Source organism: Dreissena polymorpha, chromosome 6 (assembly GCF_020536995.1).
Source record: "Dreissena polymorpha isolate Duluth1 chromosome 6, UMN_Dpol_1.0, whole genome shotgun sequence".
NCBI lineage: Eukaryota > Metazoa > Mollusca > Bivalvia > Myida > Dreissenidae > Dreissena > Dreissena polymorpha.
The window spans coordinates 65,137,181-65,163,792 of NC_068360.1; the positions used below are offsets into that span (position 1 = coordinate 65,137,181).

Sequence of the window (26,612 nt, forward strand, 5' to 3'; positions counted from 1 at the left end):
AAGTCTCCTGCAGGTGCCCAGACGGTCTTGGCACCGTCGCAGACTGTCTGAGATTCTCCTGCTTGTGCCCCGACGGTCTTCTATATTGTCTGGCACCGTGTGCGAGTCTTCTGCCGGCGCCCAGATGGTCTTTCTAACGTCATAGACTGTCTGGGAGTCTCCTGCCGGTGACCCGACGGTCTGGACGACCGTCTGACACCGTCTGTGAGTCTTCTGCAGGTACCAAAACGGTCTTGGCATCTTGGCCGACTTCTTAGAGTCTCTTGCAGATGCCCCGGAGGTCTGGGAGACTGTCTGGCACAGTCTGTGATTCTCTTGCAGGTGCCCAGACGGTCTTGGCCCCATCGAATATTGTCTGGGTGTGTCCTGCAGGTGCGCCGCCGTTCTTGGAGACTGGCACCGTCGCACACTGTCTGGAAGTCTCCTGCAGGTGCCTCGTCGGTCCTTAAGACTCTCTGTCACCGTCGCAGACTGTCTGGTTGTCTTCTGCAGGTGCGATGATCTTGGTACCGTCGCAGTCTGTCTTGAAATCTCCTGCAGGTGCCCAGTTGGTCAGGGAGACCTTCTGAAACCGTCGAAAACTGTCTGGGATTGTTCTACAGGTGCCCAGACGATCTTAGTAACGTCGCAAATTTTCTGGTAGTGTCCTGGCACGTGTTTTAGATGCCGACAAAGCGTCACGCGACGAGCAGTCGTGGTGTGAGGGGTGGACTGCGGTCGCTCGACAGTATGTCGAACAACGCGCGGTCGACTGACGATATTCGCTCTCTATTAAACCCGGTTATCGTCACACGACGATTATTCGCTGGTACAACCATAATCGCCCGACCATGGTCGCTCTCATTAAACCGGACCCTGGATCAATATTTCAGTAGTTCAGTAGCCTCGGGTTAGCAAACATCAATAATTACCGAATAGTTGCTTACCTCTTGTGTCAATCTTCGGTCGATTCCGTATGTATTCGGTATATGACCGTTGCATATGTCATATTAATGTGCAGACACATGACTTTACATGACCAATCAGAATTGTATACGTAACAATTATGAATGCTTTCGTTGTTTATATCTATATTAATAAGACAGCCTTACTTGGGAAGTCGAAGATAGCAGACGTATTATTGCTTGCTGTCGCGGGCGTGGCCCGTTACGGGCTTAGTATGTATCTTGTGTTTGACAAACATTTTAAAAACGTTGTGTTGTGTTAATAAGCTGAAACAAAACGTAAAGAAAACAGAATTGGACTTTGTCAACGTTTATTGTCAACGTTTATTGTTCACGTTTATCGTGTATTGTGTCTCGACGAACTATGCGTCAAGTTTTACTAATTGAGGCTACTGAGGTACACTTGCGCGAAGTCGTGATACAGTCTACAATTAAAATGTCGCAGGAAGTCGTGATACAGTCTACAATTAAAATGTCGCAGGAAGTCGTGATACAGTCTACAATTAAAATGTCGCAGGAAGTCGTGATACAGTCTACAATTAAAATGTCGCAGGAAGTCGTGATACAGTCTACAATTAAAATGTCGCAGGAAGTCGTGATACAGTCTACAATTAAAATGTCGCAGGAAGTCGTGATACAGTCTACAATTAAAATGTCGCAGGAAGTCGTGATACAGTCTACAATTAAAATGTCGCAGGAAAAAACAATGGTAAAATAATTTATCTGCGCGTCGAGTTCGTTCACACGTATAAATTTGCTAACCTTTTTAAAAAAGAAAAGAAATCAGCTTAAATAGCTCAGTTAGAAATGGTATGATTTCGGGAACCAAAAATGTTGGCTTTATGTTTTTACCAAAATTAAATGAGTAACATTTAATTATATAAGGAATTGAAATGTCAATTGTAAATCTGGAAGAACTTTACGTGTTAATGCAGTGCCTACCCTGACAGTACAGAACAATACTGCGGAAGTTAGTAGATGGGCTTGACTACGAATTCGATTGAATGAAATGTTGTTTTTCTTTTTGACAATATTTTTGACACTGAATAACATTGGAATTTTGGATGTTGAAAGCAAGGAAAGATAAATCTGCTGGGATAATGATATTTACGTTAATATTTATGGGAGTTTTAAAAACATAACACATACCGTCCGTTGCTTCTAAAACGGTGAAGAGCAAATTATTTACACAGAAATAAAAGAAATCGTCATATCTGTATTTGGCAAAACCAAAAACTTCATCCCAATTGAAAAAAATGTATTTATTTCAATGAAGTTTTTTTGCGTTATAATCTGTTTAGGGGTTTCTGCGTAAAACGCAAGCGAATGTTTGGAACTTTTTCACATACAATGAAAGAACCGAACCTTAAACACGTATGATTTAAAAATAATATCTCAAGCAAGGAAACCACGAATGACCGTTGGCTTATCGTGTAATGACTTTATCTTACAAGTATTTACCTCATCATCGGTCGTTGGGCCTCATTCAATGAGTAAAGACTACTTGAATTTTTGGCAATACTTCAGTTTGTATTTATACCTACAACTAAACATATTGTAATTAAAATGTTATGTCCATGTAGTCGTATATTCATTATATTCTTCCATATTGTTATTCAATGCGATTACATATTGAAATAATGTTTTTTACAAACACACACACAGGTGCATTTTATGTAAAGTTAAAGGCGCATATTACCTTTATCAGCGTATATTAGCGTATGTTCGGTTCGTACAGATTGTTTTTCAAAGCTGACTTAAAAAATAATAATTTCTAACATCACTGCAATAAATCTCGGTAAAAAAGATATTAAAACGTAAACTGGTCAACGACTTTAATTTGACATATTAGCGTCAAATTTACCATATTCTTGTTTGAATAGAAAATATTTAAATTTTCATTTTCTTATTTGACCGTATTCTCACAAGATATGCATGCCCGACGTGTTTTATTGGACAGCAGAGAAAAAGCAGTAATGCTCCTTTTTGGTTGAAATAATGAAAACAGGCCTGACCCAGAATAAAGTTTTTTTAGCTTAGCATATATGAATACCCATATTGAATTTACCGTTAATAATATTTAGGTGAATGCACAAACATTCATTCGGTTTTCATATATTATTATACAAAGATTCATTGTTATATACACATTTTAACTGCTAATTAATAGCAATCAAGTTAATTTCAAATCATATCATAATTACTGGACATATGTAAGTTTTTCGTTTTATCCTATATTTATTCTATATAAAACGCCAGATTTATTATATATTTTTGCTTTCGTAGTTGAATAATTTACAGTCATGGAATTGTTCATATGCAAAGTTTTGCAATCAGAAATCCAATTAAAAGCTAATTATAGACAACTCTTCACTCAAGTTAACTGGTTTCAAATAATAATAAGAAATGTGAACATTAGTCAATAATAGTCATTTATCTGAATACTTCAGTACGGATTGTCAGAAGTCTTTATTCAATTATTGTCCTCATGTTTTTAAACAAAGAATGCATCATATGGACTGACAAAATCAATATATTTATGGCTAATGTATATGCCATGGCATTGAATACAACGCTACCTTTATACAAAAAATGCTATATGCGCCAATTTTAAATGACCAAGGCTTCAAGACAAGTGTTGGGCGTTGGATGAATGGTCGGTTAGCAGAACATTTGACAAACACAATAATTTACGAATTGTTGACATCGATTGAGTATAACTTTATGTATATAACATCAGTTAAGTAATGCCTTATTATCAAAATGTATAATCGTATGAACACGGCCAATCTATATTGTAGCAAAACAAATAGAACCAGCCATTACGCGTTAACACGGTCAAATTAAAGTTCACTTATGTTTAATTATATATTTTTTTATGGCTACCACTTTATTTGAAAATATATTTTCTTGCAAATACATCCAAATTTAAGAAATACACATAAAATAAGTTATAAGCTTTTTATATTTTCACATTACCATTTGCGTATCAGACAATATTATATAATATATATTTTATGTTTCTTTAAATGGTTTTTATAACACGTGTCACATTAATGACGTGCAACATTTGTACGAATATACATGTTTTAAAACGATATATTACAACTCCAAAGGTGTTTCTTTACAAAGATGAGCCTTTTCGAGCCACGTAGTACTATCAGCACACACGTAGTTTTATGATTATACACAATTTAATAAGAACAATCAAATTATACGACTTTAAAAATGCGTAGTTACTGTAAGAACCCCTTCACAGAATCGAAATCATGCACATGGAATGTTTTTATTGATACATTATTAGTATATCAGTATATTAGAGCACACCCTACAATCAACAAAAGCCACTGCATATAAACGGGGGCATCAGTCACAATTACGTAAGATGTATAAATTACTTATTTTGGGGATAGGCTTATACCCTATCGTGAATCCCGGACCATGTTTATCACAACCATGCAATATAAACCAGTTTATATTACCCGCTACTGATATATAAGCAGTTTTTACGGAATACCGTTAGTGCCATCGTGGTTACAAATTAAAATCCAGAGGGTGACAATGCGATGGTGCGATAGTACGATGGCGACAATGCGATAGTACGATGGCGACAATGCGATAGTACGATGGCGACAACGCGACAACGCGACAACGCGATAGTACGATGGCGACAATGCGAAAGTACGATGGCGACAATGCGACAACGCGACAGTATGATGGCGTCAATGCGATAGTTATATCGTACTGTGTTCTACGTATTATCGCATTGTCGTCATCGTACTATCGCACTGTCGCCATCGCATTGTCGCACTGTCGTCATCGTATTATCGCACTATCGCATTGTCGCATTGTCGCATTGTCGCCATCGTACTATCGCACTGTCGCCATCGTATTGTCGCACTGTCACCATCGTATTGTAGCACTGTCGTCATCGTATTATCGCAATATCACATTGTCGCACTGTCGCCATTTTATTGTTTCAATGTCGCCATCGTACTATCGCATTGTCGCCATCGTACTATCGCATTCTCACCATCGTACACTCGCATTGTCGCCATCGTACTATCACACTATCGCATTGTCGCCCTCTGGATTTTAATGTGTAACCACGATGGCACTAACGGTATTCCGTAGTTTTTACATGAACATAATATATAACTTTACAAAATGCCTAAAACATGACAAGTAGGACCGTAACCGTTTTTTTACTTCATTAATGAACTCCCATAAAAGTAATGCGTGGGATCCCATTCATGCGTCACCGGTATTTTTAACTAAACTAGATCAAGGTGTAGCATGAATTATATATTTCGAAATGAATGTCATGCTATTGAGATCATATTTCAATACAGTATATCAGATCGATAATGAGTACAAATACCAATTAAATATCGTGGGAAGTTTTATCATATAAGTATAATGGTTCATGTTGTCTATTCATATTCTACAAGTGTAAAACAACGTAATCGTATCTGCAGGTAAATAAGCAAATAGACGAACCGATGATTGGTTTACACTACCTGAGGATTAACGTGAATAAAGCCTACGGAAGAGAAGTAAGTTTTGATACTTATTGTTATTTTCTTGAAACCATCTTAGTAAATCTCCTGAGAAAACAAAATAACACAATTCCAATATAATATAGATGTTTATTGTTATACACGCGATGATCATCAGAGAGATAGTATACAAATACGAACATTTAAACAAAAAACAAATAAACATGTCGATTTTTTTTATATAACAAAGCTAATCTATAGCTTTGCTATGGAGGGAATTTCCTGTCAAAAATGCATCACGCTTGATCAAATCCTAACTGTCAGAGTTCACATTCGTTTGTTTCAGCACTCTCCATTTCAGAAGCACATTACATATTCCATTCTATTTGCCTTTTGTTGAAATGTAAATGCCCTTTCATCTTTTACAAAACGTCTTTCTGTACATTGAAACAAAATAAGTGTTAACACTTGCATATTTTTACTACCTGCTTTATTATAAATATGTATGTTATTGTAAGTTTTATACTACCCGGCCATGTGCATTGCTTACAAATGACTTAGTAGACATGATAAAGTGAAGGAATTTCACGTGATCAATGGTTGGCTTGTTTCGTTTTTTTTCCAAGCAGTCTAAATTTTTCTCGTAAAATTTATATTATTAGCACACAATGTAAGTCACTGTGCACTATATGTGATCTATAGAAAATCATTTCTACAAAGTGCCGTTTGTTTTTAATGAAATAAGCAAAATTATTCTAGTTGTATGGCTTTAACAACGAGTTATTAAATACTCCACTCCAAAGATGCGACCATGATAGATATTTCAATTGTTACACGTATAAATATGAGCACAAAAACATCAGTGAAATATCTTGAAACTTCTTCAATCACAAATTATTAGCTTATTTTCTGAACCGTCAATGGGGAAACGTAAAAAAAGTAGTAACAACTTCAGTAGTATCAGAACAATGGACAGAAAAAAGCTGCAATAAACAAGTGTAGTGTGTCTGTCTGTCTGTCTGTCTGTCTGTCTGTCTGTCTGTCTGTCTGTCTGTCTGTCTGTCTGTCTGTCTGTCTGTCTGTCTGTCTGTCTGTCTGTCTGTCTGTCTGTCTATCTATCTGTCTGTCTGTCTGTCTGTATGTCTGTTTGCCTGTATGTCTGTCTGTCTATCAACAATTATTGGCCAGTGCTAGTACACTTATATTGATAATAAGTGAATTTATAGTAATACCTCTGCTAATACAGCACTCTGATAGAGGATACAGTAATACCCTGAAAGTATTATATACTAAGTTATGTACAAATCAAAATGGAATGTAAATTTCATGTTTGAAATCAATACATCAACATTAAGCAAGTTATATATGAACTATTCCGTTTGCATTTCCTGTTACACAATAAAAAAGGACGTAACTAATCTCATCAGTCAAAATTACATATAATACGTGCGAGCATTCCATCCTCACACGTTAATACACAGTTGATGAGCAGTGAACATATGCATTCCGTTACTGTTTTTTTATAATTATTTTTGTTGTTGCTTTCAGAGGTTTGCAACATTTATATTTGGATTAATAATCTTACACGACTCTTGTGATCCACACGTGACGATCGCCTGGATAGCAAGTTATACATATTCACAAGATGATTTTGAACGCGAAGAAGTAAGAACGATTTTGTATTAAGATTACAAAAATGTTAATTTCACAGAGCGATTGTACGATTTTGTAAGTCTATAATAATGTAAGACAATATTCTTATATTGTCAGAATATATCATTATATTGTCATAATATTAATTGTAAACGTAAGGTATGTTCAAACATATTATTCACGTTTCATGTATATCCATGAACCGCTTTGCAATATATACTGTTTTATGCAATCAGTGTAATTGTAATAACTAAATCAGAATAATTATGATTTTATATTACACAGGTCATAAGTGTGTCATAAAAAAATGACCTGTATTTCAAAACTGAATGGTAAACATTGTAATTAAAACCATACATTTTAATTTCTATTTATTGTTAGTTTCAGAAAACTACCTACGATGCCTCGAGTACGGAACATGTTTCTCAGAAACATTTACCGAGAATACCTGATGATATGTTTGATAGCCACCGGAGTTTTGTCGATTTTGCATTACATAACGTAACAAAATTGCCATCGCGTTCAATAGATCTTGTCAGCTTTATTCAACAAGCAAATGAAACAAGAAGCAAAAACCAATCCACAGTCTTCGCAGATACAGTCTTATGCATGTCTGCATGTCTTCAACGGACATACAAGTCTTTAATTGATTCAAGAGCTAACAGCTACAAAAAGCTATTGCAAGTTATACACGGATATGTATCACCCATATGTATTGTATCCGTCCCTTTTAAAAGCCTTTCTTGTGAGGATTGTGCTATTTATGTGCTCATGACAAACGTCATGACTACAGAACGGAACCCAGTAGAAATCTACGTTTCCATATGACGATTCTTTTTTCAAATGTAACCCATGTTATAACGACATTATCGTGCGTTACAAGTGAGTGGAGAACTATGTTCATGCAAAAACTGCATGAATATACAGTGCGAAACGCCAGTCGAGCACTTACATCAACACTTTGTCATAGAGATAAAGTAAAAGTGTTTAACCGAACAAAAACATCACACAGACATTTAAAGACAAACAATGCAATATGTTCACATACTTTTTATAATTCCTTGACTCGAATGTTGCAGTGTGCTTGTTGCGCTTACGATCGTCACGCCGTGCCAGACCTAACAGCTGATGATATTGATATTTATCATATACCTTTTAGCATACTTGTGTATGTAATATATCTACGTTGTATGGGTTTATGTGTACAGATTTTAGCTTTGTTACAATTAATTATCCACCGAGTGTCACAACCTAAGCAAACAAAGAATGCAATTACTGTTTGCATAGGCGATGCGGACATCCCAATTAAGATTGAGTCTTCTAGTCCGACTAAAATTCAACAATTGTATGCATGGAACAAACAAGGCTCCTTAATCAAAGCAACTTCATTTAAAACATTCTCCTTAAAAGATGACAATAAAGATTCCTGCAAAGAAGATGTTGATTTTTGCTTTGAAGGAAGTTATGGACATACTGAACACGATTTTCTCGCAACTAGGTTACGTAGAAATACCTGGCTACTAAGCAATGAAATCATGTATGGATTGCCAACCCCAATCTGGGTATTTCCAGTGATAAGCCCAGTGATAACGATCATCAACCGACTTGCTGAGGAAAGAAGCGTGCATCCCAAGGAGAGTATGCGTCATGAACTTTTGCTCCTGTGTACATTTAGAACTTACCCAACGCACGGGAAACCATCGTGTTTAAGGCTTGCCAAGGCCGGTTTCTATTACGTTAGTCAAGGCGATGAGGTCATCTGCTATTGCTGCGCCAAACGCATAAGTAACTGGAACGAAAGGGACGACCCTTTGCACGCTCACAGACTTGTGTCCCCGAGCTGCCCTTTCTTGTTACGCAACTCTGAAGTAAACGAACCAGTCACAGACGACAGCAGCGAGTGTTCAAACCCTCGTCTCAATCGGATTTTGCAATCACTGGATGATTCAGATGAGCCAACCGACAGACGGGAAACAGAGAATGTTTCTGCAGCAAGACCGGACGTTTCATCTTTATCTGCTACAACAAGTTCTCGCACTACAGAGCCTGCTACTAATATACAGAATGGTGTAAGAGGATACTCGGGCGAATGTACATCAGGTCCTTTCACACATGCGTTGACTGCCACTACTAATCGGACTGTTGGTGAATCTCAATTAACAAGTGCACCTGTCCTTCCAGCCAGAAGTTCCATCCCTGCGGGAAGTTTTGCATGTAGCAGTATGGCAGAGGCACCTATCGCTACGCCGAACGCTAGACGTGGAATGGCGATGACTATGAAAGCAGAAGAGCGACAACTACAGGGAGCGTCAAGTAAGTGCTTTAATAAATGATTTACTTAAATTGAATGGACTTTCTTTCGAAATAATGTGTATAAGTAGTTGATAAATAACGTATCTTAAAATGATGTGCTTTTAAAATATATGTTACAAAGAACAAATGTGTTACTGCATATTAAAGCAAATTGCATACATTGGTTGGTACAGCGAAGCAAACCTACACGAATTTCCATTTCACAATATGGTTATATATCGCGGTACATATAAAAAAAATGCGATGTATCGGTATGTGAATAAGTGAAATTGTTACTCTCGCAATAGTCTTCATGTAAGTCGATTGTTGTATAAAGCATAGTTACGTGTTATTAAAAATATATTAATTGTTTAAACAACTCCTTAATCTATGATTTTACGCTAAAATCTGGTACGTTTACGGCTTGTTACTAGTATAAAAAATAGGACACGTATAAAGTATTTCCCAATTCTCTATTTCAGTTGTAATGATATTTTAATATGTATACATGTAGAACTTACAACATATTACACCACACGACATTATAGATAAGAAATAAGCACATGTAAATTGGTGTGTGTGCTACTACTACTTCATTCATATTGAATGATCGGGACACGTAAGCAAAGATCTAATTATTGACCTCAATGTGTGTATGTCATTGTTAGTTGAAATAACTATATTGCTTCTTATACATAAATGATGTCGCTTAGGAAGAAAACTGTTTAAAACAAATGTCAGTATGTTGTGTAATATTCAGTTTTATAGAATATAAAAATACTCTATTTCTTGAATGATATCATTAATTTTCCTCTTTTTGGTAATATAGTTGTTGGTTTAAAAAAATGTGTTTGTATTATTTGTAAATTATGAAAAATATTTGACGTCATGAACTGCAAAGAAAAGATAATGATATTATTTTAATGGTGTATAAGTGGCTTATAACGTACGATTAAGTAAAAGAACAGAATCGAGATTAAATATTGTCCACTTTTACCCTATAACTACTCAGATACGTGCTTGTTTTTCCTTAGAAAATCAAATCCAAGACCTTTCTTGCTAGGTATACGTTTTAAAGCATTTATTTAAAACCCTAAGTACTGATGAGCAGCAAAGGACATAAAACCTAACCAGACTGCTATTAACACGCAGGCTATTGTGGTTGTTGGCTCATTGCATATAGCCATTTTCATTTGGCTTCTGAGCGAGAAGGTTGAAAATAGAAGTATTAGTATAGATTGTATGTAGAAAGATGTAAGAATATTTTCCCTTATATCACAATCTTTTTCTTTTCTATTATGTAGACAATCGTTCGTTTGAAACACGCGAGAAACTCCTCAATGAAAACCGAGCACTTAAAGCGCAGTCGAAATGTCTTCGCTGCCGTAGGAACGACGTATGTGTCGCATTCCTGCCGTTGCGGACACCTGGTTTCCTGTGAGGCGTGCAGCACCGACCCCAGTGCCCGGAAGTGCTTCTCGTGCGACGCAGTGGTGAAAGCCAGGATCAAGGCGTTCATTGCTTGATTTGTTCACATATTTTAATATCAAGACAAGAGGTAGACAAATCTCACGCGATACCATTCACCATTTAAGATAAAGTATTAAACAGTATATTTTGATATCTATGTTAGTAAAAAATTCAATTTCCGAACGTCTGATAAACCTCAAACGCTTACTTATTAATCTCTGTCTTAAACGTAATCCAAAACAATGTCATTAGCTATTTTAATTCACATGATCTATTTCGCTTTCCAAATATATAATAAGTTTTGACATGTGTAATATACATGCGTAAACCCGTTGGTCCAAATATTCCGAACAAGATACCCTAATCTTAAATCAGAACTGAACTTAATACACAAAGTGTGCTTGCTTTAATACTTTTGTTTGTTTTTTACAGCTTAAACATTCAGGCACTAATATCTGTCAGATAGCACATTGTACAAGTACATTTCAATTAACTCTGCGGGAAAATACATAACAGTTTGGTATTTCAAAAATAAAACGTATTCTTATTTTTCAGAATCTATGATTGAATAAATAGTATAGAGATAAAAGTATGTACAGTTGAACTTTCTTTCGAAATAATGTGTATAAGTAGTTGATAAATAACGTATCTTAAAACGATGTGCTTTTAAAATCTATGTTACAAAGACCAAATGTTTTACTGCAAATTTAAAGCAAATGGCATACATTTGTTGGTACAGCGAAGCAAACCTTACACGAATTACCATTTGACAGTATGGATATATATCGCGGTACATATAAAAACTGTTGCGATGTATCGGTATGCGAATCAGTGAAATTGTTACTCTCGAAATAGTCTTCATTTAAGTCGAGTGTTGTATAAAGCACAGTTGCGTGTTATTATAAATAAATGACTAGTATTAACTACTCCTCAATCTATGTGTGTACGCTAAAATTGTGTACGGTCACGGCTCGTAACTTATGACACGTATAAAGTATTTCAAAATTCTCTATCTCGGTTGTAATGATATTTAATTAGGTATACATGTAGGACTTAAAAACCAGTACAGCGCGTGATATTATTTGATAAGAAATAAACACATATAATCGGTGCGTATGATTCTACTACTTCATTCATAATTACTGATTGGGACACGTAACCAAAGATCTAAGTATTGATTTTAAATGTTCGTATGTCATTGTTAGCTTCAATAAATTCATTGCTTCTAATACATAAATACTGTCGCTTGGGATGAAAACTGGTTCAAACAAATGTCAGTAGGTTGTGATATATTCAGTTGATTTATATATTATGAAAATACTGTGTATCTTTAAAGGCATCATCAATGTCATACTAGCGTGTTCAATGCAAGGTCATCAGGGCCTTGCAGCAAAGCAGGTCTTCTTTTCTAATTGGAATCAACTGTTGACGAAAATACAAATCTAGAAAAAACGTTCGATTTGTTGTTATCACAAATGTTTTATATTACAGCCTAATTATTTTACTTATGGACTTCTTGTTTTGATTGCTGTATCGAATTTTTTTTTGCTGATTCTTTATAAAATCGTGTCTTAAAATCGTTTGGTAACTCATTCGTATGCGAATATTGTTCTAATGTTTTGCAATACATGAGTCCTTCATTTTTGAAGGTTTACTAAAATGGTTGTATGTTACATCAATTGCTTTATACGTTTAAATATTGTTTATGCACTTTACTATTTTCTTGTATTATTGGGTTGTTGTAATTTATTAAAGAAATATAATTGCAATACGATGTTATTTATACACAGTTCCTTTTTTTACTTTTATGACATAGAATATGATATGTACACATAATCTTATAAGTTTGACGATGTTAAAATTACATCGAAAAGTGCGCCAGTTTCAGCAATATGCGTTTATTAATATATACTTATGAAAATATTTAAAATCAAGAGGTCATCATAAGTACAACATATTAAAATGGGTGATTACTATTCCCATATTTCTCATTCAGTTGTGGCGATGATGACTATTAACATCCGCAGGGCGACTATTTGACTTTTGTCTTGTACTGGACGCATCTGGGTTGGATTGTTGCATCCAGTATGACATGCAAACGCTTGTTTTTCCAATCACTTTGGATATAGATAGGTTATGGACAAGAGTTAATATCATTTATATCTTTGATTTATAATATTTGACTTTGTCCTTGAATTGTGACTGTGCACTTTGGAAATACTATTATATGTTAACTTTAATTTTTAGATCCGTATCAATATCTGAAAATCACTTTTTTGTTAAAGCTCCAGTTAATGAGAAAATTGGCAAATAAAGAATTATAAATAAAATTCGTTGAAATGACGATTACACATGATTTCAGACGGTAAGGCTTCACAATGAGAATGTATTGGACACGGTTTATAAATACATGTATGTGTCCTTCAAGTTACACTGTTAATAAACAGGGGTTAGGTTTAAATACAAGTATGGTGATCTTCACAAAAAACATTCTTTCCATGAAAAGTTGAACTTATCACGGTCGTAGGCTGGATGTCATTTGAGTATCGTATATCAAACAAAAAGTTCACCATTTAAATTTAGAAATAAATCATTTGTTCAACAATTTACAAGCTAAGCCAAGCCTTAACAATTTTTATTCAGACGTTGTTTTTAGACATGCCACAAATTTGAATCGTTTAATGGACCATAAAGACGGAAGAACATCAAATAATTCCTTCAGATTTTTTAAAATATCAACAAACAGGTTGAAAAGGCGTGAATGATCAAGGTTAGTTTGGTTGAATAATCAAACCAGGTACTGTGGCAAAAGTTGAGCAATACAAACAGCGGCAATCAGTGGGTATTCATGTTATACTAAAGAATAATTTATTGAATCATACTCGCAAATCAGATATAAAACAGTATGATGTATGTATCTACCATTAAATAATTGATTATCATTAGGTGTTGTCTCTGATGTTGTGTTTTGAAAAAAAAATTAATCACTTTAAACGTGGAATAAAAAACAACCAAGTTGGGTTAAAGCATCAAACTAGGAAATATTTAATTACGAAAAAGAATCAGAGAGGACCAGTGTACTATTGTCCATACTGTCTGCATTGCATTTGCAAGAAACATCCCAACAAGTGCATCAGCGGTATTGTTCTTGACATGGGGCTCGACAGATGAACCTGTCAGAACCTGGTCAAACAGACATGCTTTAAAATAACGATTACGAGAACAATTTAAATTCACATTGTGTCATTTGTGCCAATTAGAAATCCAGCAACTTGAAGATGGCCACACGCGTGTAAATTAGCTCAGACGAGTTGGCTCAGCGTTGACAATGCTCGAAATATGCGGTTTTGAGTAAAAAGTCGTTTGCGAAGATGATCGTTAAACGAAACGTGGTGTGATATATAAAGGCGATGACTGGTTTAAAACTGAATTGATTGTTCGTAAGAAGCACGGGCAGATATTAAAGACAAATAATGCCGAGAGCCACAATGGTATGTGCAATCGAAATAAGTGATCTACAGATTACAAACTGCCGTAAATTGCTTTTTTTACAAATTATGATATTTTATTTTGACACAAGTAGAAATTTAGCAGTTTTAATGCCAACTTGCATGTTGCGTTATTGCAAATAAAATCAAAATCATGTCGGTCCCCCGCTTGTTTGATTTCAATTTTTACCTAGTATATGTCATATACATTTTCAAATTCATTTTAATTAAGAAAAAACATCACCCAAACTGCCGTAACTTCTTCCTTAAATCTAAGCACTGTCCGAACACGGTACTACTTGCATCGGGCATTCTACCATAGCCATCAAAAAGTCAATTATTCCGTGACCATCGTTAATGAATGCGCATCAATGTTTGCCAGGGTTTATCCGAGTGTCCGTATCGGCGATTCATCGTCAACATCTCGTCCTTTTCCTCGTTATTCACGGCGGCGTCCTAGACTGTAAAATGATTTCGCCTGTGACACCTTATTCGCTTTCATTTCAATGCATCCATTATAGCATGTAATGTACGTATTGTTAATTGTTTAATAAATTAATGGGTCGCGCACTGGGAAAACGAGGCTAAATGCATGTGCTTAAAGTATCGTTCCCGATTAGCCTTTGCAGTTTGCACAGGTTTATCCGGGAGGCAACTTTCCGCTTTCATTGAATTTTTCGTTTAAAGAAAGACTGTTCTAAACGAAAATCCATTCTAGGCAGAAAGTGTCGTACCAAACTAGCCCGTGTGTAATCATACCCGTAGCCAGGGGTAGGGGTGGTTGCGTTGGGTGCGTTCGCACCCAATTTGTTTTGACGAGTAAAAAGTTGTACAATAAGTTGCAGTGTTTGTTGTACAATACACTATTAGCACGTTTAGAGCAATGCTTAGCCTCTGGTACTATCCATAGTAGCAGACAAACAATTATTTTGAAACAAAAGTCAAATATTTTTATTTAATTTGCTCGATGTATGAATGGTAGAATGTTGGAATGGTTAAACAAACCAATTTTATCAAGATTCCAAGATTCCAATCAATAATGATATTGTATTACGTTTTTTTTTTGTTGATTTTACATTCTATTAATTTGATGTTGCATATGTTAACAAATTGTGTGCGCGCATACTAGTGTCGGGTTTAACACCGTATAAAATTATGTATTTCCGTGACTGATCGAAAAAGGTGGTTATTGAAAAACCTGGTGTGTTATATCATATTAATGTCGATCAGTCACTGAGTATGGTCAATGAAAGTGAAATTTCATATCAATATGCTCTATAACTTCAATCTCTAAATACTGTAAAATAGTGGCCAGAATGCAGGAGGTTACGTTTCATTTTCAAAATTTTCTAGGGGGAGGACATCCAAAGCCCCCGATCGCAGGAGTGGGACATCCCCTCCCGCACATACCCCCTTCGCCACTTCGTTGCTTAAAAACAATCGTCGATGGCAGAAATTCGCACCCCTCTTTTCAAAACCCTGGCTACGGGTCTGGTAATGGACAGGCTATTTCTGAACGATACTTTACGCACATGCATTAAGTCCAGTTTCATTTAGTGCGGCCAAGATGTATGTAATTGCCTCCTTAATCAACGGTGGAAACCTACCTCCCGCAATCAAAGCGAAGCAAACGCTCGTTCAGATTGCGATAGTATGTTCGAAGTTGATATCCATTTGTAACATACGAACGAGTTAAGACAAGCACAAAGATGCCTTATTTCCTTCAGCAAGCTCGCTTAAATGTATTTTTCTAAGTCTGATTGTAACAAAAGAGTTAAAATAAATTCCGCTTCTTTGGAATGAAATTATCGCAATGACGTTGTAAAAGCACCACGTTTTTCTTGCGCTAAGTGGATGTGCACGTCATTCTGCTTTTAGAAACCGGTACAATCACACATATAGGAATAATTTTCCGTTAAATTATTAAAAAAGGTTATTTTTATGTGATTTATGGTGTGTATTACTGTATAGAATATCATGAATTTAATGAATAAATTCCTGAATGTTATGGTGTAATGTGGTTTCTGTACTATGTTTCTTTTTGGTTTTTGTTATAAACTTGGAACAGTGTTGACTAATTTTATTAACAATGAAAAAGAATAATGTTATTAACAAGGAAAAGGAAAGACAAATAATGATCCTGCAAAGGGGATCTCACCCTGGACTCCTTGAAGCAAGAGATAACTCGCTACCATTACACCAAGCAGACTTTTGAATCATATGCGCCGTTTACAACTTATGTCGTTGAAACACGTATTCGCTTAGATCTGCTGAAAAGATCAACAAACGATATATCATTTTACGATTTCGATTGATTATTATCAATAAATAGAGGGTATTTTTGTTTTATATATTTGTTAGTCAAGAGTGTTGATTGGATTGTTGGCACATAACGCATACATTCTTTTGGAATCAATGATATTTTAATATTGTCATTTCGTCAAATGGTAAAGTCCCTTTATATTCATACAATAAATCATTCATATTCTGCCATTACAGCATGCAGAGCCTGTTACCAGTTTAAATATGTAGTTACCCAATGTTCCACTAACCTGTGCGTTCAGAGGGCAAGAGCAGCTCATCTCGGGGTTTTGTGTGTGTGATAATGTTAAGATGTAATTGAACATGACCTAAAATTTAGTCTTTTTTTGCAGCGCGATACTGTAAGGCTTTCAACATCATGAGAAACAAATGAACGCAATCTTTTTAATTATTTCTAGACAAAAACAAATTGTGCTTGTACAGAATGTATACCAGTTTAAAGTACACTTATTTAAGTTTTGTAGTGAACCAACATTCTAAAACCTATATATAAGTGTGAATTGGTTTCTCGCGAGTTTCAACTTTTAGATAATAATTGTTTATTTGGAAAAAATGATCATCGTTTTTGGAAAACTGGGCTTTATGCATGATCGTAGAGTTTCCTTCCACATGTGCAAGCTAATCAAAGACGACACTTTCTGCTTGTCCGCTTTGCTTTATCTGCTATTTGTTGGCTTGCTTATATCCGGAAATTATTAAAACATAACTACAGTACCATTACTTCAACCAGACTACCTATATGTGGCTGAGATCAACATGACTGGAAATACATATCCATTAGCGTTGTTGGACTTGAGAAAGGTGCAACGACACTATTACCATCAACGTGTTAACATATAAGGACAAAACTATTATACCAGGGCGTATAACTGAACAGACTCTTCGCTTACATCATGTCATTTTGATGTCATGGACAGACGGACAATTGTCTTATTATTATTAGCGAGGCTGTTTTCGGAGAAAACCCGAGCTATTGTCATAGCCAGCTCGTCCGCCGTCCGACGTCCGCCGTCCGCCGTAGGCGTCGTGCTTAAACCTTAACACTGGCTCTAAAATCAAAGTGCTTCCACCTACAACTTTGAAACTTCATATGTCGATGCACCTTGATGAGTTCTACACGCCACATCCATTTTTGGGTCACTTGGTTAAAGGTCAAGGTCACTGTGACCTCATATATCAAACTTTAACATTGGCTCTAAAATCATAGTGCTTCCACTTACAACTTTGAAACTTCATATGTAGTTGCACCTTGATGAGTTCTACATGCCACACCCATTTTTGGGTCACTAGGTCAAAGGTCAAGGTCACTGTGACCTCTAATATAAAACTTTAACAAAAACCTTAACATTGCCTCTAAAATCAAAGTGCTTCCACCTACAACTTTGAAACTTCATATGTAGATGCACCTTGATGAGTTCTACACGCCACACCCATTTTGGGTCACTATGTCAAAGGTCAAGGTCACTCTGAACTCTAAAAAATAAATAAATAAATAAATAAATTGTCTGACAAGCTTTCGCAGCCGAGCGTGGCACCCGTTATGCGGTGCTCTTGTTTAATTACGTACTTAAATATATTGTTATTGCGAAAAACAATCCGAGAGCACAATTGAAGTATTGTCAATACTGTCTGTATTAAATTTGCAAGAAACATCCTAACAAGTGCATCAGCGGTATTGTTCTTGATATAGGGCTCGACGGATGAACGTTTCAGAACCTGGTCAAACCCTACATGCTTTACAAGAACGATTACGAGAACAAGTTGAATGTACAGTGTGTCATGTGTGCCGATTACAAATCCATCTACTCGTAGGTAGCCACATGCATGTCTAACTTATACCAGTTCGGCGTCGATAAAGCTTGAAGATTTCAGGTTTGGTAACAAGGTCGTTTGCGAAAATTACCATTAAATAAAACCTGGTGTGGTATATAGAGGCAATGACTCTGGTTTAAAAACAAATTGATTGTTCGTTAGAAGAACATGAGGATATTTAAGAAGTATTGTCTCAAATAAAAACATGAATAATGCCGAGGGCCACAATGATTAGTTGAATCTGAATAGTGAACTCATTCTAACAACCTACCGTAAATTGTTTAATTATTTATTTTTACAAATTATCATATTTTGTTTTGACACAAGTATTAATCAAGCAGTTTTAATTCCAACCTGTAAATTGTATAATTGCAAATAAAATCAAAATTATGTTGTCGATGCATCCTTTTAATATCATTTTTCAACAAGTTTATATTAATATCATTAGTATATACATTCTCAAAAATAAAAATCTTCTAAACGAAAATCCATTCTAGACAGAAAGTGTCGTCTCAAATCGGTCTGTGTGGAATAGACAGGCTATTTCTGAACGATATTTTACGCAGTTTCCCTAAGCGTGGCCCAGATGTATTTAATTGCCACCTTAATCAGTGGTCGAAACCTGCCTTCTGGGATCAAAGGGAAGTAAACGCTCGTTCGGATTGATATAGTTTGTTCGAAGTTGTTATCCATTTGTAACATACGCACGAGTTAAAACAACCACAAAGATGCATAATTTCCCAGCGAGCTCGCTTGAATGTAATTTTCTATATTTGAGTGTAACCGAAAACGAATTAGCAGAAATTAATATCGCTTGTTTGGAATGAAATTATCGCAATCGCGTTGTAAAAGCACCACGTTATTCGTGCGCATGTCATTCTGCTTTTGGAAACCTGTACAATCACAAGTATAGGGGTTATTTTCCGGAAATTTTTTGAAAGAAAATCAGGACACATAGTTTTTTGTATAAGATGTATGGTGTGCATTACTGTATAGAATATCATGAATTTAATGTACAAATTCATGTATTGTATGGATAAAGGGGGTTTCTGTACAATGTTCCTTTTTGGTTTTTGTTATAAACTTGAATAGTTTTGAATAATTGTATTAACAAGGAAAAAAGAGAAATAATGTGCCTGTAATAGGGATCTCACCCTGGACTCATAGAAGCAAAAGATAACTCGCTACCATTACACCAAGCAGACTTATGAATCATATGCATCGTTAACACTGTCGCATAATTGGTGTTTATTTGATAATAATGCATGCTCTGGTTTACGTCAGTATGGCCGAAACTCATTAATTTGTTGACAGTAGACGCACGGGTTCAGTCCGTTTTAAGTGTAGATCATGACAGGATTACTAGGTTAATATATGTTTGTTTCCGTATCGTGCATTTCGACAAATTGGTTTGAACCAATAAGTTGACATGTTTATGTAACGATACATGTATATAAGCAATGCATTTTGGACAGTAAAAAAGGATAAGAATTTAACACATAGCAGGTAATCTAGAGGTTTATCTTCAGAACCCAACCCCAGGTGGGGTGGGGTCCTGTCTGGATGGATTTGGACGGATTTTGTCATGTCTTTGAAACGTTGTTTGTAACTAAGAGAATTACATGGATTTGGAAGTAATGCATTAACATCTAATTTAAAGAATTATATGGACTTGGAAATATTATGTTAACAATTGAATAAAGAGCAAAGAACAATCCATCGAGTTTATTTATATATGTGTCGCTATTATGGCACAACACCATATGTCGCTCACTCACGTTTTCGCTGTGTTCTGATGAAAAGATACAGACTACAAACGATGATTAATTTTTACGATTTCGATTGATGATGGTCAATAAACGACCATATCTTTTCTTACACATTTCTTAGTCAAGAGTGTGTTAATTGGATGCCACTACAGCATACAAGACTTGTTACCAGTTTAAATAGGTAGTAACCCAATGATCCACTAACCTTTGATTTCAGGCATGCACAGCTCATCCCGGGGTTTTGTGTGTGTAAAAATGTTGTGATGTAAATAAACATGACCTTAAATTTAGTTTTTTACAGCGCGATACTGTAAGGCTTCCAAACACAATGAGAAACAAATGAGCGCTATCTGTTTAATTATTACTAGAAAAAAAACACAGTGTGCTTGTAAAGAGTGCAAACCAGTTTAAGGTACATGTAGTAAACCAACATTCTAAAACCTATATATAAGTGTGAATAGGTTTCCCGCGAGTTTCAACTTTTAGATAATAGTTGTTTATTTGGATAAACCGAGCCTCGTTTTTGGAAAATTGGGCTTAATGCATGATCGTAGAGTTTCCTTCTACATTAATGTGCAAGCTAATCTGGGACGACACTTTCCGCTTTTTGGGGATATTTTTCGAGTGAAGGTACGCTCTTCTTTGCGAAAGTCTCATTTATGCGGAAAGTGTCGTCTCTGATTAACCTGAACGAAGCCATACGGTACATATGAATGTTCTTATAAAAATTTTCTTAATCGTATTCCTCATTTCATTTTCATTAAATATGTACACCGATAATTAACCGGTATACATCGTGATGCATATTTCTCTTTAGCCATTCGTTTATAGATAGATAAATTCAGCGATGTAAAGATACTAACAGAAGTAAAATGAAATTGTTTATATCTGTAAAATGCTAGTATTCACTCTTGACAATGGTATTGAACGGTACCATTAATATATTCATGTGGTTAACTACCGTGAAAAAAATCAGTGTGATAAAGTAGTAATACCACAACACGTATGTTTTATACTTAATTGTTCGGTATGTTCATTCGTTGGGCATGAGATCGAATGCCACAATAATATATGTATATTTATGTTTTCCCTCCATACATATAAAAAAGTAAAACTTTTTACAGTTGTGTTGTTTTCGAACTCTTAACCAGGCCTGTAGCCAAGGTTTTGAAAAGGGAGGTGCGAATTTTTGCCGGCGAAGGGGGAGGGGGTGCTGGAGGGGATGTCCCCCTCCTGCAATCGGGGGCTTTGGAGGTCCTCCCCCTAGAAAATGTTGATCATGAAACGTAAACTCCTGCATTATGGTAACTTTTTACTGTATTTAGAAACTGAAGTTATAGAGTATTTTTATATGAAATTTCACTTTCATTGACCATACTCAGTGACTGATTGACATGAATATGATATAACATACATGTTTTCCCCACAAGGTTTTTCAATAACCACCTTTTTTGATTAATCACGGATATAAATAATTTTATATGGTGTTTTACCCGACACTAGTATGCGCGCACACACTTTGATTACATATGCAACAACAAATTTATAGAATGTTAATTCAACAATAAGAATGGTATAAAATATCGTTATTTATTGGAATCATGGGACCTACGATAAAATTGGTGTGTTTTACCATTCCAACATTCTACCATTCATAAATCGAGCAAAGTAAATGGAAATATTTGACTTTTTTGTGAAAACAATTGTTTGTTACTACTATGGAAAGTACCAGAGGTATAGCATTACTCTAAACGTGCTTATATTGTATTGTACAACAAACACTGATTAACAAAACTGGGTCTTCTCTAATCTGCATCAATACTTAAAAGAGATCAAAATTGTACAACTTGTTACTTTAATAAGAAAATTTAAATTATTTTTAACAAATTAGTTATCTTTTTTTTCTAAACGAATTTCAGAAACATATAACCACAAACCGCTGGTCCTATGGTCTCAAAGTCCTTAACAATGTATACCAGGACGTTGAAGAAAAAAGATGTACTTATTTGCCCATTATATGCTCAAGATCCGTAACAGTTGATGAACATTAAACGTTGACGTCCACCTGTTCATATGTTATAACGTTTAAAATTCATTATAACAACTGTTTAAGAGTAGGACATGCCTAGTGTCAAGTTTGACATAATTAAAATATTGTGGACAGTTATGTATGTTGAGCAGAACATAGTAAGTGTTGGTTAACTTCAATATTCGCCATTAAGTGTTGGTTAACTTAAAAAAAGCTACATTGCTTTTTAGAAATGATTTGTTTTGTTGTCATTCAATAAACGAATTATACTGTCTTGACCATAGCTGATATTTTTGTTTCCGGAAAACCCTCTAGGGTGCCCGAAAATGGTTGTACGGGGATATAACAAAAAGACAACGCAGTCTGTCGGAAATGCTGTGCACAATGCGTAATTGTTATAAATCGTGGTATGATGCAAAGTTATTAACCAGTGACTCATTAGTCTTCGGCAACCAGTCGAAGGGTGTCCTTTGATTTCAGTCATTTTCGGAAGCTGACATGACATACCGTTTATAATCATCTTAAATGTATTTTCATTTTTATAAGATTATTTATTCAAGTAAATCAAATTTTTGTTCAAGCCATTTAGATAATTGTCGAAAAAGGTTATTGGACTGGGATTTCAACCCACAATAAGTAGGCTTCATCATTTTGTTTTGATATCTATTAAAGTTATAGCTTTGACAGACATTAATAACGAAGACAAAAGTTACAAAACAATCATTCAGGATCAAATATCCATAAATATGTATCGATTTCTACGGATTAGGGTGCCAGGTTGATAATTTTTCAGAAAACAAATATCCATTTATAACAAAGATTCAAATTCCATATTGCGCGGACCGACTTCTTAGATCTTCTCAAATTTTGCTGCCAAAACTTCTGTTGATTTCAACAATTCTTCTACGGTTAAAAATTGTAAATAAAAATCATGCGCTATCTTGGAAATGACTTAATCGAGATATGAGATATATGGTGACCTGTCGGTTGCATATTGAATGCATTATTTTAACGCTTAAATACGAAGATTCACTGGGTTCCTGGAAAAAATAAAAAAACTGTTTTTGCGTCTAATATAAAGTTGGGTGCAACTTACAGTACATTTTTTTTTACTTTGTCAAAAAAGATAGGGTGCGAACGCACCCAACGCACCCCCCCCCCTGGCTACGGGTATGTTAACATTTTTTGTCTCGTCCTTTTGGTTTTTATTATAATAATTTTATATAAATACATACGATGATGTTGCGATCAATTCCAAACAACAAACTGGAACGGAATAAAATTATTTAAATCATTCTCTTAAGTTTCCCCCCCCCCAAAAAAAAAAACCATTACTGTTTACTTAATGATTAATTATATTACTACCAATTCAAGAGTATTATTCGAAATAAGAAGTATAATTATTATATCAAATTGTTCGTTTGGGTTTATGACATAAATTGGTGAAATGTATGATTGTTTAAATGACTTTTAAGCAGAATTTCGTTTTTCACTATGCGCGACGCAAACTTTTTTTTTCATTGTTCGCTTCCTGAACTGCGAAAAAGCCATCCCAATAAGTTATTAAAGACAAAATTAAGTAATTCCGGTTTTCGTTTCAAGACCGAAACTGATTGTAGGCAATTGCAACCAATAGAAACCAATAAAAGTTAAAAGAGCGTCAGCCTATGTGTGTTTGGATTTCTTGTCATGGGATCCAATGAATATTACTATTTATTGGCCAAGTCGTTGACCAATAATCCTGCTTATTTATGTATAATCTAGATGATTCAGAAATATGTGTTTCCTGGAAAGGAAAATACCCACTAATCTGCTGATACATCTTAAACTGACCCATTTATAATCTTATCAAATCACACACAGTATCAACAGTTATTATTTGAAGTTTGTACCAAGGGATGTTTTGTCTAACTCGTGCAAATTCATGGATTAGTCTATTTATATGGGGCAAAATATAATCTCTTATAATAATAAATTGCGCATTAAAACTGTTTGTCGTTTGTCGTTGAATAATCGTAATCGGATAAGGTACATATTCTTAAAATCTAGTATTTTAAATGAAAACTTGAGTTAGTTTTGTTTAGTTCAACATCATTTTATTTAGTTGCTACACGTACGAAAGTATTTGTTAATATTGAATATTCTAGTAATTAAATCCAAGTATAAAGAATGTAAACATATCGTAGACGATTTCTGCATGTATGATAATTTTTTAATTATGTTATGTATTCTCCATGTATATTTGCAAAATTGTATGAATAACAGTATTTAAAATAATAATCGTGTGTTAACATTACTTAAACGTAAATTAAAATATATATGTATATGTATTTGTATCGTTACAGTCTATAGTTGCTTCCTATTTTATTGTTAGGTAAATACGTATTTTTTAATATTCATGTATTGTACTGTTTCTACAACAAGGTTCATTATTATAGTAAAGTAGATCGACGATAGTATTTATATTAGGATTTCAGTTACTGACCTTAAAGGGACCAACAACCACAAACGACGAAAAAAGAAAAGTTCTAAAATACCGTATTTTTTACAATTATGATACGTTGCGGGCTGGAATGCAATACATGAAAGTGAGGCAACAATATCACTACTGGGACGACGGCTTGTTTATAGCTTCGTACATTTACATGTTTAACGGTCGATTTGGAAAACAATTTAAACTATTTTCGTCAAAGAGTATATATACGATTGCACAGAATACAATATCGAAGTAGTCACTAAATATTAGAACACGGCCTTTAAATAAAAACGCTATGGCGCTGACAATCTCCTAAATGTTAAGGGACACACACAAACTGTATTGATGTCGAAAGTTGAGTGTGAAACTACATTAGATATACAATTATTTCATGCTGCACACGCAGTTAGCAGTAACGCACTGTAGTATCTCTTTTCATACCATATTTTTCCCAAAAATAGAAAGTCGATTAAATAACATAATAATATTAATGTGAAAACTGTTTGAAGATTGCACGTTTTCTACTTCAAAATGTTTCAGGCCAACTTGCGGTATATTTGATATTCAAATTGATTGGTCGCTTACAAAGGTCAGCTTAGGTAAAAAGCTGGGTTAAACAGCTACGCAGAAAAACATCGGCCGCGATGACCCCAGTTATCAGCCCAGTAAATGCCACCTCGGACACTTTTCTGCTATTTCATATTAGAATTGCAACGTACAAACGTTTCTGTTTAATTAATCAAGTTATGTTCATCTTTCTAGCCAAGCGTGCAAGCGAAGTCCGAGAAAAGCTCCTCATCGAAAACCGCGCTTTAAAGGCGAAGTCAAAATGTCTGTGATGTCGTAGAAACGACGTGTGTATCGCGTTTCTGCCGTGCGGTCACCTGGTTTCCTGTGAATGATGCAGCACCGACCCCAGTGACAGGAAGTGCTTCTCATGAGACGCAGTGGTGAAAGCCAGGATCAAGGCGTTCATGTCATGAAGACCATCTGATAATGTTATATTTATAACTGTGACCGTATGTCCTGTTCCACGCTAAAACAACATCAGTTTGTATAGGTATTTATTTCATATTCAAACACACGACAAAGTAAAATGGTGGTGTGGCAGATCGTTTACTTGTTACCTTTTTGGCGGAAAAAAATGAAAGAACAAAGGACTTATATGTTTTGCTTTTATATATATTTATAGAAGAAATGCCAAAATTCCTAATTCGTTTGTTAAAACAAAATCAAATGCATTTTAATAAGCTTAAACATTTGCAAAACCGGTCTTTTACACTGTAATATTCTTAATAAGCATCATGTTTGATTTTCATATAAAGACCAAGGTATTTAGGTTGTGACCGCTTAGTGGCCTGGTTTTGAGGTCTCCTGATTTTGCAAACCGAGACGGGTTTTTTGCTAGTATGTTTTGCCATTGTAATCGATGCTGTGATAAACACGTGGTCATATTGTATATTTTAATGCCATGTATTTTCAATTTTTTTTTATCAGATCTTGAAAGTACCGATGCCTCTTTTGTTTTGTTTCTTATAAGGCACAGTCTCTTTGTTTGTGTAATATATTTTATAAGATATTCACTGCTATTTAAATGAAATGAATGATTTCTATGGTTTTTTTTAAATTTACATTTAATTTACGATAACATATGTTTACAAAGATTCCTTTTTCAGTTTCCTTTTACTTGTTTATACTGAAGCTGGCCCCTAGTGTAGAAGAAATTCACTGCTATTTCGGTCCGTATATATACCGTCTTTTCCTCGATTTTTGTATTCGACTTAACGAAAAACAAGAATCAACGTATATAAGTTCATATTCCGATTTTTTTATAACCGAAACAAACAAAAACAAACAA

At 35.0% G+C, this 26,612-nt stretch overlaps 1 protein-coding gene across 1 annotated transcript; it reads left to right on the forward strand.

The window, feature by feature from the left end:
• Positions 1–5,246: 5,246 nt before the first annotated feature.
• LOC127834812 (uncharacterized) lies at positions 5,247–12,586 on the forward strand. Its single transcript, XM_052360869.1, has 4 exons — positions 5,247–5,500; positions 6,992–7,108; positions 7,478–9,409; positions 10,693–12,586. The coding sequence occupies exons 3-4, from the start codon at positions 7,921–7,923 to the stop codon at positions 10,827–10,829; spliced, it is 1,626 nt and encodes a 541-aa protein (XP_052216829.1). The 5' UTR covers positions 5,247–5,500; positions 6,992–7,108; positions 7,478–7,920; the 3' UTR covers positions 10,830–12,586.
• The last annotated feature ends 14,026 nt before the right edge of the window (positions 12,587–26,612 follow it).